This window comes from Anomaloglossus baeobatrachus, chromosome 4 (genome assembly GCF_048569485.1).
Source record: "Anomaloglossus baeobatrachus isolate aAnoBae1 chromosome 4, aAnoBae1.hap1, whole genome shotgun sequence".
Classification (NCBI taxonomy): Eukaryota; Metazoa; Chordata; class Amphibia; order Anura; family Aromobatidae; genus Anomaloglossus; species Anomaloglossus baeobatrachus.
Genome location: NC_134356.1, coordinates 439,651,782 through 439,667,862, shown reverse-complemented (window position 1 = coordinate 439,667,862; position 16,081 = coordinate 439,651,782). Strand labels below are relative to the sequence as shown.

The 16,081-nt window shown below is 48.4% G+C and overlaps 1 protein-coding gene across 8 annotated transcripts in view; it reads right to left on the bottom strand.

Moving 5' to 3' along the window:
* Positions 1-16,081, bottom strand: part of HERC1 (HECT and RLD domain containing E3 ubiquitin protein ligase family member 1) — a 408,496-nt gene that overhangs the window by 97,045 nt on the left and 295,370 nt on the right. For 6 of the 8 annotated variants that reach the window (XM_075345504.1, XM_075345503.1, XM_075345506.1 and 3 more), the window contains 3 exons: positions 15,827-16,034; positions 15,433-15,557; positions 5,550-5,770 (listed from right to left, as the gene is read on the bottom strand). In XM_075345504.1, the coding sequence (XP_075201619.1) occupies positions 5,550-5,770; positions 15,433-15,557; positions 15,827-16,034 (554 nt within the window). The remainder of the gene's footprint in view (positions 1-5,549; positions 5,771-15,432; positions 15,558-15,826; positions 16,035-16,081) is intronic. The other 2 variants (XM_075345507.1, XM_075345511.1) reach the window with 1 other exon arrangement.

Sequence of the window (16,081 nt, the reverse complement as noted above, 5' to 3'; positions counted from 1 at the left end):
TATGCAGTGGCACAGTTCTCTCTCCTACAGCCCGACATAGAAGGCAAGAGAGAAAGCAGAGGTGTATCTAGGGTTTCTGGCACCCGGGGCACCCCCCCCCCCCCTGCGGTTTGTGTAGTAGTCATGTGGCCGCTCATTCATATATGATTTGCACATTTAGTCTTGCGCAGATAAGCTGCTCTTCCTAAGGCCTAAAATTGCATTCTACTTGGACCAATATTAGCCTATGTACCCGCTCCCATAAGCAATTGTTCTCTCTGTCCTAATCAGACTGAGAAAACAGTCGCAGCATGCTGTGAGTGTAATGGGAGCTTGTTTCACTCGCACCCTTACAAGTCTATGGTGCGACAGAAACATCGCACTGCACTTGCAGTACACCGGTGTAACGCGACTGCTGTGCGATTCTCTTATCAGCCGGCAATGGAGGAGTGAGGGAGAAAAAATCCAGCCCTCCCCACTGCAGCTGTGGTTTGATCGCACGATCGGACCACAGTCGCATAACCCTTGGCTCCTGCTGTGCTGCGAGCGTGAGCCGAGTGTCATGTGAGGACTCGCAGTAATCCCCATGTGGCTTCAGCCTAAAGGGTGCTATACACGCTGCGGCATCGCTAGCGATTGCTAGCAATGTCGCGAACGATAGCACCCGTTGTTCGCGCGTCATGTGGTGATCGCTGCCGTAGCGAACAATATCGCTACGGCAGCATCACACACACATACCTGTTCAGCGACGTCGCTGTTGCTGCCTAACAATCCCTCCTTCAAGGGGGAGGTGCGTTCGGCATCACAGCGACGTCACAAAACGGCCGCCCAATTGAAGAGGAGGGGAGGTGATGAGCGGCCGGAACATGCCGCCCACCTCCTTCCTTTCTCCTTTCCGGTGGACGCAGGTAAGATGATGTTCCTCGTTCCTGCCGCAGGAACGACGAACAACCTGCGGAATGAAACACCAACGACATTATGATTTGGAGTGACGTGTTAACGATCAACGATTTTTGCCGTTTTTGTGATCACTGATTGTCGCTAATAGCTGTCACACACTGCAATGTCGCGAACTACGCCGGATGTGCGTCACAAACACAGTGACCTCGACGATATATCGCTAGCGATGTCGCAGCGTGTAAAGCACCCTTTACTCTCTCAATCTTCATTGAAAAACAGAAGTAAAAAGAGACACTAATTGTCACATGACTAAATATGAGACTTGCATATGAGTAGTGCAGCAATGTGATAACTGCTGGAAATAGCGATCGGAGCTGAATCCTGACAGTGAGTATATTATACGTTGTTAGAATTGGGCTACAAAGCTTAATTTTAATTTTTTATGATGAAAGTCTGCAGTCACTCTAGGTGACTGCAGGCTTCTGAATTCTCACAAAGCATGCTCTGCACACTGTTAGGATTCTCCCATGCCAGTGGCATGAGTGGAGGGTCATGTGAGCACAATTATGCCAAGTACTGCACATCACCTCATTGATTAGCACGTGAACAGATGTACAGTACCTAGCTGCGGCCACTATCAGAAGACAGAGCAGATCTGGAATTGAGCCCTCTAGCCGTCTGCTGCTGTCGTCGATATTTAAAGGGAACCTGTCAGGTGCAATATGGGTGCATATTGCTAATCCCTGCCTAACCGTCCTTGTATACACTAGTATAGATAAAGAGATCTTTAGAAAAAGTATTTCTAAAGATGTTTTATTGTATGTGATGCTGCCATCGCCACCTGACGCTGGATTTTGGCTCAGTGCACATGATCCCGGAGTTTTAGTCATGTGCAGTATGAAGCCGGGTGTACGTGTCCTGGCTTCAAACTGAAGTAGTGCGCATGACTGAAACTCCGGGGTCATGTGCACTGAGCCGAAATCCAGCGTCAGGCGGCGATGGCGGCGGAGAGGTATGTGAGATCATCCATTAATGCTGCGTATTCATTAGCATGATAGCACACCCACAGGAGCTAATGGGGCTGTCTAGCAAGGGAAGTAACGCCTTTGGGACTAGTGCCCTCAATCAATTAGCGTACGATAGCTTTAGAAACACTTTTTCTAAAGATCTCTTTATCTATGCTAGTGGATACAGGGACTGCTGGGCAGGGATTAGCAATGTGCACCCAAAACTGCTCATGGTCCTGGGTGCATATTGCACCTGAAAGGTTCCCTTAAAAACAGCTAATTGGCGAGAGTGCCAGGTGCTGGATCCCGACCGATCAGACACACTGGCCATATACCGCACACAGCCATGATACACTGACCGTATACTGCACACAGCCATGACACACTGACCAAATACTACACACAGCCATGATAAACTGACCGTATACTACACACAGCCATGACACACTGACTGTATACTACACACACAGCCATGATACACTGGCCATATACCGTACACAGCCATGATACAATGGCCATAAACTGCACACAGCCAAGACACACTGACCATATAACGCACACAGCCATGACACATTGGCCGCATACAACACACACAACTCTGACACACTGGCAGTATACTGCACATTATGCAGTATACGCCCATTGTGTGAGTACACAGTCTTGACACAATGGTCATATTGTATACTGCACACGACACACTGGCCATATACAGTTCACATGCATTGGACATACTATATGCTGTATACAGCACTCACACCCTGTACACAGCACTCACATGCGACACACTGTATACAGCACTCACATATCGTACACAGCACTCACATGCGAAACGCTGTATACAGCACTCACATATCGTACACAGCACTCACATGCGAAACGCTGTATACAGCACTCACATACCGTATATAGCACTCACACGCCGTATACAGCACTCACACACGTGACACGCTGTATACAGCACTCACACACGCAGCACGCTGTATACAGCACTCACATACCGTATACAGCACTCACACGCCTTACACAGCACTCACACACAAGATACGCTGTATATAGCACTAACAACCGGTATGCAGCACTCGCACCCCATATACAGCACTCGCACCTTCTATACAGCACTCGCACCTTCTATACAGCACTCGCACCTTCTATACAGCACTCGCACCTTCTATACAGCACTCGCACCTTCTATACAGCACTCGCACCTTCTATACAGCACTCGCACCTTCTATACAGCACTCACACCTTCTATACAGCACTCACACCTTCTATACAGCACTCACACCTTCTATACAGCACTCACACCTTCTATACAGCACTCACACCTTCTATACAGCACTCACACCTTCTATACAGCACTCACACCTTCTATACAGCACTCACACACTGGACATATACAGCACACACACTGCACATTGAAGTCACTAATACATTAGATATATGGTGATATACTGTATATTCGAGATAAACACACTTAGCTCAGATATAAATACCTGCTGCTTAGTTGCCCCTGTAAGCTCAGGTGCAGCACAAGTTCCTGACTAACGCCCTCCTCCTGTAAGATGATGGAGGCAGCAGCCGGGCACTAAGGGGTTAATGTGTGGCCAATCAGCGCTGGTTTCATTCTCCTCTTCTGTCTCCTCTGCGGTGCTAGAGCCGAGCACACAGGCCTGAGTGCACAGGACGGGAGGGTTACAGGCTGAGCACATGGCACTATGCAGCACTGCCGTGCAGGCCCCTCCCCCATCACACTGCAATCTGACAGATGTGCAGGAGCTAGAGGCAGGGGGATGTATCCCCCCCCCCCAGTATTGTCTGCAGACCGGCGCCCTGTGTCACTGCACAGGTCGCACAAACCTACCGCTGGCCATGCAAATGATCACCGGGAGCCGCGCCACACTTTCTCTGACTGCAGCTGTTAGCTTGACTGCTGGACTCAGAGAATAGCCATTGCCACTACAGAGGGTGGTAAGACACAGCCGCCAGGGAGACTGTCAGAGCGCTGCATCAGGGAGCCTGACAGCGCCCCCCTGACAGCAGCGCCCGGGGAAGATGCCTCGCCAGCCCCAACCCTAGATACGCCTCTGGAAAAAGCTAGTAGCAAGTTACTGAAACTATACGTCCTGACTAGCTGAACGACCTTTCAGGTCATCTGATCAGTGACATGCTTGATTTAACGAGCTAGTCTGACTACCGTATGTAGAGTAGTAAAGGAATTTTTCCCCTAATCTGGAGCTTTCAGTGTTCGCTATTAGGCCCATGGGGTTTTTGTTTTTATCTGAATCAACAGGTTAGGCTATAGGTTGAACTCGATGGAATGAAGAATACATTTTATTTCATAAAGCAATCATACACATGAAAATAAGCAACTTTGTTATAGGTCTTAGACAAATTTTTCTTCTTCCTCTGCCAGAATTAATCAGTAATGAAAATTCTCAATTCTGAAGTAAAGTCCGTGTTCAGTGAAGACTCTCCCAATACCGAGATAGGCAGTTGTTATTGATAAGTAGAGATGAGCGAACCTAAGGTTCGATGTTTGGGTTCAGAAACAGACTTCCAAAAAACCCCACAAAGTTCGAATGAGTTACGAGTGCAAACCACTCAAGCGAGCAACGCTGTGCTTGAGTATGAGTGATGCTCAGCCCTGTGTGAGCCACATACAGTGTATGAACGGCTCGCACTGTGGGTAAAATCAGTGTGATCAGATGTAGTGTGCACGTGCACACAAAATCTGAAAAACCCTGCCCCTTCATCCCCCCGAAGTGCTCTCCTTATGGCTGGCAGCGTGTGGGTGGAGCCACAAACTGCCCAATTAGAGACTGCCATTGAGATTCGGATCAAGTCGGGGTCACAAACTGAACTTTTTTAAGGTTCGACTGTACCTGCCAAACCGAACTTCCAAAGGTTCGCTCCTCTCTACTGATGAGGTTCTATATAGATACAGGGGGAGGAGGGGGCAGAGTTCCTCCCTCCATCCTCATATAATCTCATCAGTAACAGCTGCCATCTCCTATCTCAGTAATGTGAAAGTCTTCACTCAATATAGATTTTACCCCAGAAGTGACAAATTTGTTAACGAATGTTCAATTCTGGCAGAAATAGGAGCAAATCTGTCTCATAAGATAGATTACAAAGCTGCTTATTTTTATGTTCACTATTTATGAATTAAACAGTCTGTTATGCTTTAAAGTTTACCTTCAACCTTAAAAACGATGACACTATGAATTTCTTCTGCTGGAAGTTAAAACTCCTACACTTCTTTTCATAGCATGCAATTCAATAAGGTTTACAATTTATATGCACAACTTTTATTAAAAGCTGCAGCTGCTAAAACTATCCACTACCTCTTCAGCACTGATAAGTCAATAATGGAGAAACCAGTATGAGATTATATATATATATATATAAAATCAAAGCACAGCTCTTCATCAGAAAGAGTTGGTTAGTTTCCCAGTCATATAGTATTTGGAAAGCCCCCCCCATACATTAATCATACTCTATAACAACAAGCAGTTTTTTTTAGTTAGCAGACTATCAGGAGGGACACTAGATACTGTAGCTGGAAGCTGCATGCATCAATGCTCTTGATCTCATGCTGGGGTGAGAAGCAAGGGGAGAGGGATTAGAGCAGAGATGAGAGCAGCTCCAGCTGCCGTCACACACCCATGTTGGCCAGTCCAGTACCTCTGGGATCCACATTCCCAGAATATCATTATCGCTTGCCAGGTCTTGTCCAAACATTGCCTCCATGGCCTCCTCATCGAGATCAATTTCCAGTTCCTCATCCAGATTGAGGTCATACAGGGCTCCAGGTTCCTGTTGCAAAGACACACCATCCCGCCGACCCTGGTTGCGGTGAGCCTGAACAGTACGGTACAATCCAGCTGCCAATAAGATGAAAAAAGATCACTTCACCAAACGAATAACCTGATTAGTGTAAATTACATTCAATGGGCTACTGAACCTGGAATATAAAGCTACAAACATCAATTGCATAGCGATAAAAAGCAATGCTTTGGGGCAGAAATAAAAACATTCCATCAGTAATGCTACAGTCTACTTCTCCCCAGCACGGCAACTCACAAGAAGGCATTCAGTTAAATATTAAATTATATTATAGAATATTTGGGCTTTGTGCACTTTTAATGAAAAAAAACTATGCCTTAAAAGCTTCAATGGGTTGCTGCTGGCAGATGCATAATAAAGAGTGAGTAGACCTTTACTCTGGACAAAGGAGGACACCATAAGCCGTGAACCCTCTTACTTAAGTAGAAATCGTAAATTGTACCGCCAGTTATCTCCAGCCAAAGTTTATTAGATTTCCAACTTACTAAGCAAACACTGAACAAGCTACAGTTATATTCACATAAAGCAGAAAAACACTGAGAAGGTGAGAAATGTCATTTGTAATAGGATGTAAATGGAGATAGGACATTGATATGAATTATATCTTTAGTTTAGAATACTGTTGTACATGTACATGAGGAATAACACTATTTATTGGCCATTAAAAAGTAGAAACTCGTACCAGCACAAATCTGTGAAAGTTTTTTTTTTTTTTCAATTTGATTCAACGCAAAAAGGGTTGAGACTAAGGGGCCACTCTGGGACAGAAATGTGTTACCTGTACCTGTCTTGTATCAGTTTTTTATTGTTAATCCACCTACCTTATTATTTTTATGCCTTTTTGCATTGAATAAAATTGAAAGAAGGGAATTTTGTTTACTTACCGTAAATTCCTTTTCTTCTAGCTCCTATTGGGAGACCCAGACAATTGGGTGTATAGCTTCTGCCTCCGGAGGACACACAAAGTATTACACTTTAAAAAGTGTAACCCCTCCCCTCTGCCTATACACCCTCCCGTGCATCACGGGCTCCTCAGTTTTGGTGCAAAAGCAGGAAGGAGGAGACTTATAAATTGGTCTAAGGTAAATTCAATCCGAAGGATGTTCGGAGAACTGAAAACCATGAACCAAAAGAACAATTCAACATGAACAACATGTGTACACAAAAGAACAAACAGCCCGAAGGGAACAGGGGCGGGTGCTGGGTCTCCCAATAGGAGCTAGAAGAAAAGGAATTTACGGTAAGTAAACAAAATTCCCTTCTTCTTTGTCGCTCCATTGGGAGACCCAGACAATTGGGACGTCCAAAAGCAGTCCCTGGGTGGGTAAAAGAATACCTCGATAAAAAGAGCCGAAACGGCCCCCTCTTACAGGTGGGCAACCGCCGCCTGAAGGACTCGCCTACCTAGACTGGCGTCTGCCGAAGCATAGGTATGCACTTGATAGTGTTTCATGAAAGTGTGCAGACTAGACCAGGTAGCTGCCTGACACACCTGCTGAGCCGTAGCCCGGTGCCGCAATGCCCAGGACGCACCCACGGCTCTGGTAGAATGGGATTTCAGCCCCAAAGGAAGCGTAAGCCCAGAAGAACGGTAGGCTTCAAGAATCGGTTCCTTGATCCACCGAGCCAAGGTTGACTTGGAAGCCTGCGAACCCTTACGCTGGCCAGCGACAAGGACAAAGAGCGCATCAGAACGGCGCAGGGGCGCCGTGCGAGACACGTAGAACCGGAGTGCTCTCACCAGATCTAATGAGTGCAAATCCTTTTCACATTGGTGAACTGGATTTAGGGCAAAATGAAGGTAAGGAGATATCCTGATTGAGATGAAAAGGAGATACCACCTTAGGGAGAAATTCCGGAACAGGACGCAGAACCACCTTATCCTGGTGAAAAACCAGGAAGGGGGCTTTGCATGACAGCGCTGCCAGCTCCGACACTCTACGGAGCGATGTAACTGCCACTAGAAATGCTACCTTCTGCGAAAGGCGTGATAAAGAGACATCCCGCAGCGGCTTGAAAGGTGGTTTCTGAAGAGCCGTTAGCACCCTGTTAAGGTCCCAGGGTTCCAGCGGACGCTTGTAAGGTGGGACTATGTGGCAAACTCCCTGCAGGAACGTGCGGACCTGCGGAAGCCTGGCTAGACGCTTTTGAAAAAATACGGATAGCGCCGATACTTGTCCCTTGAGAGAGCCGAGAGACAAACCCTTGTCCATTCCGGATTGAAGGAATGAAAGAAAAGTGGGTAAGGCAAAAGGCCAGGGAGCAAAACCATTATCAGAGCACCAGGATAAGAAGATCCTCCAAGACCTGTGATAGATCTTGGCGGACGTTGGTTTCCTGGCCTGTCTCATGGTGGCAATGACATCTTGAGATAACCCTGAGGACGCTAGGAGCCAGGACTCAATGGCCACACAGTCAGGTTGAGGGCCACAGAATTCAGATGGAAAAACGGCCCTTGTGACAGCAAGTCTGGGCGGTCTGGGAGCGCCCACGGTTGACCCACCGTGAGATGCCACAGATCCGGGTACCACGACCGCCTCGGCCAATCTGGAGCGACGAGAATGGCGCGATGACAGTCGGACCTGATTTTGCGCAGCACTCTGGGCAGCATCGCCAGAGGGGGAAATACATAAGGCAGTCGAAACTGCGACCAATCCTGAACTAATGCGTCCGCCGCCAGAGCTCTGTGATCTTGAGACCGTGCCATGAATGCCGGGACTTTGTTGTTGTGCCGTGACGCCATGAGATTGACGTCCGGCGTTCCCCAGCGGCGACAGATCTCTCGAAACACGTCTGGGTGAAGAGACCATTCCCCCGCATCCATGCCCTGACGACTGAGAAAGTCTGCTTCCCAGTTTACTACGCCCGGGATGTGAACTGCGGAGATGGTGGAGGCTGTGGCCTCCGCCCACAGCAGAATCCGCCGGACTTCCTGGAAGGCTTGACGGCTGCGCGTGCCGCCCTGGTGGTTGATGTACGCGACCGCCGTGGCGTTGTCCGACTGTATGCGGATCCACCTGCCCTCCAGCCACCGATGGAACGCCTTTAGGGCTAGATACACTGCCCTTATCTCCAGAACATTGATCTGAAGGGATGACTCTGTCGGAGTTCAGGTTCCCTGAGCCCTGTGGTGGAGAAAAACCGCTCCCCACCCTGACAGACTCGCGTCCGTCGTGACCACAGCCCAGGATGGGGGCAGGAAGGATTTTCCCTGCGACAGAGAAGTGGGAAGAAGCCACCACTGAAGAGAGGTTTTGGCTGCAAGGGAAAGAGAGACGTTCCTGTCGAGGGACGTCGATCTCCTGTCCCATTTGCGGAGAATGTCCCATTGGAGTGGGCGCAGATGAAACTGCGCGAAGGGGACTGCCTCCATTGCTGCCACCATCTTCCCCAGGAAGTGCATGAGGCGCCTCAAGGGGTGTGACTGGCCCCGAAGAAGAGATTGCACCCCTGTCTGCAGCGAAAGCTGTTTGTCCAGCGGTAGCTTGACTATCGCTGAGAGAGTATGAAACTCCATCCCGAGGTAAGTCAGAGATTGGGTCGGAGTCAACTTGGACTTTGGGAAATTGATGATCCACCCGAACCGCTGGGGAGTCTCCAGAGCGACGGTCAGGCTGTGTTGACACGCCACCCGGGAGGGTGCCCTGACTAGGAGATCGTCTAAGTAAGGGATCACCGAGTGGCCCTGAGAGTGAAGGACCGCCACAACGGATGCCATGACCTTGGTGAAGACCCGTGGGGCTGTCGCCAGGCCGAAAGGCAGTGCCACGAACTGAAGGTGTTCGTCCCCGATGGCGAAACGCAGGAAGCGTTGATGCTCGGGTGCGATCGGCACATGGAGATAAGCATCCTTGATGTCGATTGATGCTAGGAAGTCTCCTTGTGACATCGAAGCGATGACCGAGCGGAGAGATTCCATCCGAAACCTTCTGGTTCTCACATGCCTGTTGAGCAGTTTGAGGTCCAGAACGGGACGGAATGATCTGTCCTTCTTTGGCACCACGAACAAGCTGGAGTAGAAACCGTGACCATGTTCCTGAGGGGGAACGGGAATCACCACTCCTTCTGACTTCAGGACGCCCACAGCCTGAAAAAGTGCGCCGGCCCGAGATGGGGGCGGAGATGTTCTGAAGAAACGAGTCGGAGGACGAGAGCTGAACTCTATCCTGTAACCGCGAGACAGAATGTCTCTCACCCATCGGTCTTGGACATGTGGCCACCAGGCGTCGCAAAAGCGGGAGAGCCTGCCACCGACCGAGGATGCGGTTTGGGGAGGCCGAAAGTCATGAGGAGGCCGCCTTGGAGGCAGTGCCTCCGGCGGTTTTTTGGGGACGTGACTTAGACCGCCACGGATAAGAGTTCCTCTGGCCCTTCTCTGGCCTGTTGGACGAGGAGGATTGGGACTTGGCTGAGGGCCGAAAGGACCGAAACCTCGATTGTATTTTCCGTTGCTGAGGTCTCTTCGGTTTGGACTGGGGTAAGGACGAGTCCTTTCCCTTGGATTCCTTAATAATTTCATCCAATCGCTCGCCAAACAATCGGTCGCCAGAAAACGGCAAACCGGTTAAGAACTTCTTGGAAGCAGAGTCTGCCTTCCATTCGCGTAGCCACATGGCCCTGCGGACTGCCACCGAATTAGCGGATGCTACCGCTGTACGGCTAGCAGAGTCCAGGACGGTGTTCATGGCGTAGGACGAAAAAGCCGACGCCTGAGAAGTCAAAGACGCAACTTGCGGAGCAGAGGTACGTGTGACCGCATTAATCCTCAGACAGACAAGCTGAGATAGCTTGGAGTGCCCACACGGCTGCAAAGGCCGGGGCAAAAGACGCGCCTGTGGCTTCATAGATGGATTTCACCAGGAGCTCTATCTGCCTGTCAGTGGCATCCTTGAGCGATGAGCCATCTGCAACTGATACTACAGATCTAGCCGCCAGTCTAGAGACTGGAGGATCCACCTTGGGACATTGAGCCCAACCCTTAACTACGTCAGAGGGGAAGGGGTAACGTGTGTCATTAAGGCGCTTAGTAAAGCGCTTGTCCGGAAATGCTCTGTGCTTCTGGACAGCATCTCTGAAGTTAGAGTGATCGAAAAACGCACTCCGTGTACGTTTGGGAAACCTAAACTGGTGTTTCTCCTGCTGCGAAGCAGACTCCTCTATAGGTGGAGTTGGGGGAGAAAGATCTAGCACCTGGTTGATGGACGCTATAAGGTCATTTACTATGGCGTCCCCTTCAGGTGTATCAAGATTGAGAGCAACGTCAGGGTCAGAGCCCTGAGCTGCGACGTCCGCCTCATCCTCCAGAGAGTCCTCAAGCTGAGACCCCGAGCAGCGTGAGGAAGTCGGGGAAGATTCCCAGTGAGCCCGCTTAGCCGGTCTGGGACTGTGGTCCGTGCCGGAGTCCTCCACGTGAGACCTAGGGGCCACCCCGGGAGCACGCTGCGGCGCAGACCGAGAGGGGCCTGGAGGCGATGATCCAACAGTGCCCGGGGCCTGTGTAAGGACCGATCTGGACTGCAAGGCTTCTAGTAGCTTAGCAGACCATTTGTCCATAGACTGAGCCATGGATTGTGAAAGCGACTCAGAGAGTTTCTCAGCAAAAACTGCAAACTCTGTCCCTGCCACCTGGACAGGGGAAGCAGGCGGGTCTGCCTGAGCCGAGGGTCCCACTAGTGCCCGAGGCTCCGGCTGAGCAAGTGCAACAGGGGCCAAGCATTGCTCACAGTGAGGGTAGGTGGAACCTGCAGGTAACATAGCCGCACAAGAGGTACAGGTTGCAAAATAACCCTTTGCCTTAGCGCCCTTGCTCCTTGTGGACGACATGCTGTTGTCTCCTAGGAGAGTGATCACTGAGGGTATATAGCCAAAAGCAAAACAACTCGGCCGAACAGAGAAAATATATACAAATATATACATATACATATTATATATATATATCCGGTGTGGCTTACCGACCGCCCAAAGCGGTGTGTGTCCACCAGATTCCCTGCCTTGGGTCTCCCAGAGCTGCAGAGCTCGTTCCTGAAATCCTCCACCGGCAGAATGTGTTGTAAAAATGGCTGCCGGAGCTCTCGGGGGAGGAGGGAGCCGTGGGCGGCGACTAGTAAAGTGCGGGAATCTGGTGCCCCACAGTGATCAGTGAGGGGGGGGGGGGAAACCTAAAGTATGCTCCAGCCCTCACTGCCGACGTCAGGTCGACCGTCCCGCCCTTACCCCTGACTGGCAGGCCCGGGGGCGGGAGTTATGGTACTAGGCCGCATGAAGCCGGGGACTAAACTTAATACCGCGGCCGACAAACAGGCGCGGTCGGCGCGGAAGTCCCGGTCGTCACAAAACCAGCAGCAGCTGCAGCGTCTGTGAAACAAGCGCTCCATGCACCGTCCCATGGGGACACAGAGTACCTTTAGATGCAGGGCCCTGTCCCTGATGATACAAAGTCTCCTGTCCAGATTCCCACAGGGGCAGCGGAGGGAGCCCGGTCCCAGTGAATGGATGACCGGTTAGGATCCCACTTCTCCCAGAGCCTCTAAGGGATGGTGAAGGAAAACGGCATGTGGCTCCAGCCTCTGTACCCGCAATGGGTACCTCAACCTTAACAGCACCGCCGACTTAGTGGGGTGAGAAGGGAGCATGCCGGGGGCCCTGTGGGGGCCCTCTTTTCTTCCAACCGATAAAATCAGCAGCTGCTGCTGACTAAAATGGGAGCATGAGTGGATGTGTGCCTCCTTCCACACAAAGCATAAAACTGAGGAGCCCGTGATGCACGGGAGGGTGTATAGGCAGAGGGGAGGGGTTACACTTTTTAAAGTGTAATACTTTGTGTGGCCTCCGGAGGCAGAAGCTATACACCCAATTGTCTGGGTCTCCCAATGGAGCGACAAAGAAAACATTTTTTACAGATTTGTGCTGGTACTATTTCTACTTTTGGATTGTCCATGGAGCTGCTATGCACTGTGCACTTTATCAGGTGAGCTGAAATGCTATTTTGTATTACTGGCCTTATGCGACTCACCTGGCATTTCCATCCTCTGCACTAGTTGTAAGGATAACTCCTATTCCTGCTACTTATTTCTAGCACAGACAGAAGCAGCAGCCACGAGGATAATATACAGCAGGTATATTATATGCAGCATACTGATCTGTGTGGCTGCAAGCGCTGTCCTACACATATACAGTTGCTTGAAACTGCAACTGCATCTGTCTGTTTCTTGCTGAGCTAAGTGCGCCTCACGCCTCCTCACAGACTTAAAAGGGAACCTGTCACCAGATTTTTACCTATTAAACTAAAAGAAATCCCCTTCTGCAGCTCCTGGGCTGCATTCTATGAAGGTGCACCTTGACTCTGATTCCCCTTCCAGAGGTCAAGCACAGCGCCGACCTCACCAGCGCCACGCTCGTACCTGCCCATAATCTCACGCCTGTGCATTTAGCTCACAGGCGCGAGCTAGGGTAGCTATGTTTTCTGCTCTGGCCGCGATATGGCAGCGCAAACTGCGCCTGCGCGAGCAGACCTAACTGCACAGGCGCGAGATTTGAATATGCAACGAGGAGGATAACGGAGGGCGTCATCCTGTCAATCAAGGAAGGAGGACGGCGATCAGCGGCAGGAGGGGGGGGGAAGGAGCAGAAAATGAGCCCGCCCATCTGGCCAACCAAGGTAATTAGCATACCTAACGGTCAAGTTTTATAAAGTTATTTTTGGGGTCTGGAAGGGGAGTCAGGGCCAAAGTGCATCTTCATAGAATGCAGCCCAGGAGCTGCAGAAGGGGATTCTTTTAGTTTAATAGAGAAAAATCTGGTGACAGGTTCCCTTTAAATATGGAACCTGACACCTCACTCAACTAACAGTCCATCTTGCTTTGTCCAAGATAGATTTGAGCTTCCCCTCCCTCTATTCATGTGACAGAGCTAAGAGTCCATCCCGCCCACACCAGGCTCTCTCTAGACATTGTACATTGACCGGGACATGCCAATCACAGCAGGGGCTTGCCGGACTGTCATGCGTTTGATGGTGTAGTCCAAGCAATGAGGAGTCCTGCTGGTTAAGCAAACATAGTAAATAAACAAGACAGGCATCCCTTAATTCTATGTTTAAACCCCTGGAAGCAGTCTTCAGATTACATAGCAAAAACCTGGTGGCAGATTCCCTTTAATGGTCAGTTTAGGAGGCAGAGGGGAAGAATTAGCTTATAGGTGAAGGAAAGAAGCACATTTTTCTGATAAGACACATTGCTAACTTTCCAATATCCGCTTGTACTATTGATTTATGCAGTTTGTTTAAACGACAGAAATCATTTAATAAAATAAAGGGTTATAAAACAAGGCTGGATTATAAAAAGGTCCAAAATTAAATGCTACACTACGAAGGGGCATACTTAGTAATACTATTAACAATCTTATGAAAATAAAAGCGTAATCACTACAAGTGCATAATTATACAACTTTTCTTACACATATTTTAAGATGGGAACATAGTTACTTGCATACAGAATCTGAAAACCAGAAAAGACCTATTCCTACAAATGTGTTAGAACCTTCCTTGCAATAGGGAAAGTATCACAATGGCATCACATAATAACCATATGATAGACCCTTTATGACTATTTAGTAGTACATTTTGATGGATTATATTTATAAGGGCTCCATCAGGTTTCTTTTGAGATTTCATTTTACTCTGGCTGACCAAAAGCAAAGAAAACCCAAAATAAGTTTGAACTGAGCCAAATATAGAACCAGGAACACCAATCAGTGTCCTGTCCTGAGAACATATTAGTGTAAGAAGATGTAAAAGTGAAGATTGTGTAGATCTTGTTATTACAGCAAATGTAAGAAATATTTTATATGCTGTGGGATTATACCTTAAAGTAAACTGTGTGAATATACTGAAGACAGTAACATAAATAAGCTAAAAATTAGTGATGGGCAAATCGTAACTATTCATGTTTGGATTATTTGTAACAAATCTCAAAGTACTATTCCGTATTTTTGTCAAAAATAACAAACCTAATGCAAGTCAAAGGGGAAACAGAGCACTTTTCTTGCTGTGACAAATACTGGAAGAGTACTCAGTAAGCATTATCCAAACACGAGTAGCTATTATTCATCCAGCTCTACTAAAATCAATGCAGTAGAAACTGTGGAGAGATATAGCACAATAGGGACTTATCCGATATAAATGTCATGTACTTGAATCCACTCACCTGACGGAGTTGTAATAGTGACAACACCTGTAACACCATGGACATTGTGATAGCAGCAGCCCTGGGGATGCAATGGTAGAGATAGATGAGAAAGGGTTTTGAATGCCGGTCTATCACAGGAAGCAATATTGATTCTCTTTATTCATGTGCAGGTGAAGTCAACGAGTTTCCGAGATTGTAGCCTCCTTCATCAGGACTACAGCAAAAAATCAACAGACTGTTGATTTTCTCTGTAGTCCTGATGAAGGAGGCTGTGACCTCGGAAACGCGTTGACTTCACTTTCACACGAATAAAGAGAATATTTAATCAACATCGCTTCCTGTGATAGCGCGGCATTCAAAACCCGTTCTCATCCATCTCTACCATTACTAAAATGAATAACATTCTAGGAAAATGAGCTGTGTAGTGGAAAGGAAATATAATCCCTATCCAAAAACATCACTGCAAGCGTATTACAAAATATGACTAGTAGGCTGCTTCAAATGCATTGGTAACATACCAGCTCTCGCTAGCAGTGTTCTTGCTGCCAGATCAAACTTTTGCCTCCTGGTTACAGTAGATCTGCCTCTTGTCTGCTGTCCACTACTTGCTCCGGCATTTTCCGCTTGCTCCAGGCTGTCTGGACTACAAGTCACAATACCAGATACAGTTAGACCTTCACACAGTGCTTTAGATCAACATTTTAGATCAACAGCTTTTGATAAATGTCCACCCACGTATATAAAAGCTTTTACATTTTACTATAAAAATAATATCTGCCTGTAGTATTTAGCCTCCCCAAAATCTGTAAAAGAATGCCAAACGGCCAATCTGGCCTAAATGACAACGTATAGAGGAAAAAAAAAAGAAGACTTTGCCTGCATAAAGCATTCTCCTAAAAGTACATAAGTTACCTCTCACAAAAGCATTCTTCCAATTCTGGGGTATCTGCAGAGGAAATATCTCCTGTGAAAACCTCATTGGCTTTACCCCCTACACCTGAAATAGCACCACCCTGGCACTGTTCGCTGGTTCTGCCAGAGTATCTTTCCTCATCATCAGGGTGTTCTATCATCCACATTGCCAGTACAGTAATATTCTGGGGGTCAGCCTCTCGAGCACCTGGAAACGCACACATAAATGGGAATACAGCGTTTAAGCATTAGGGA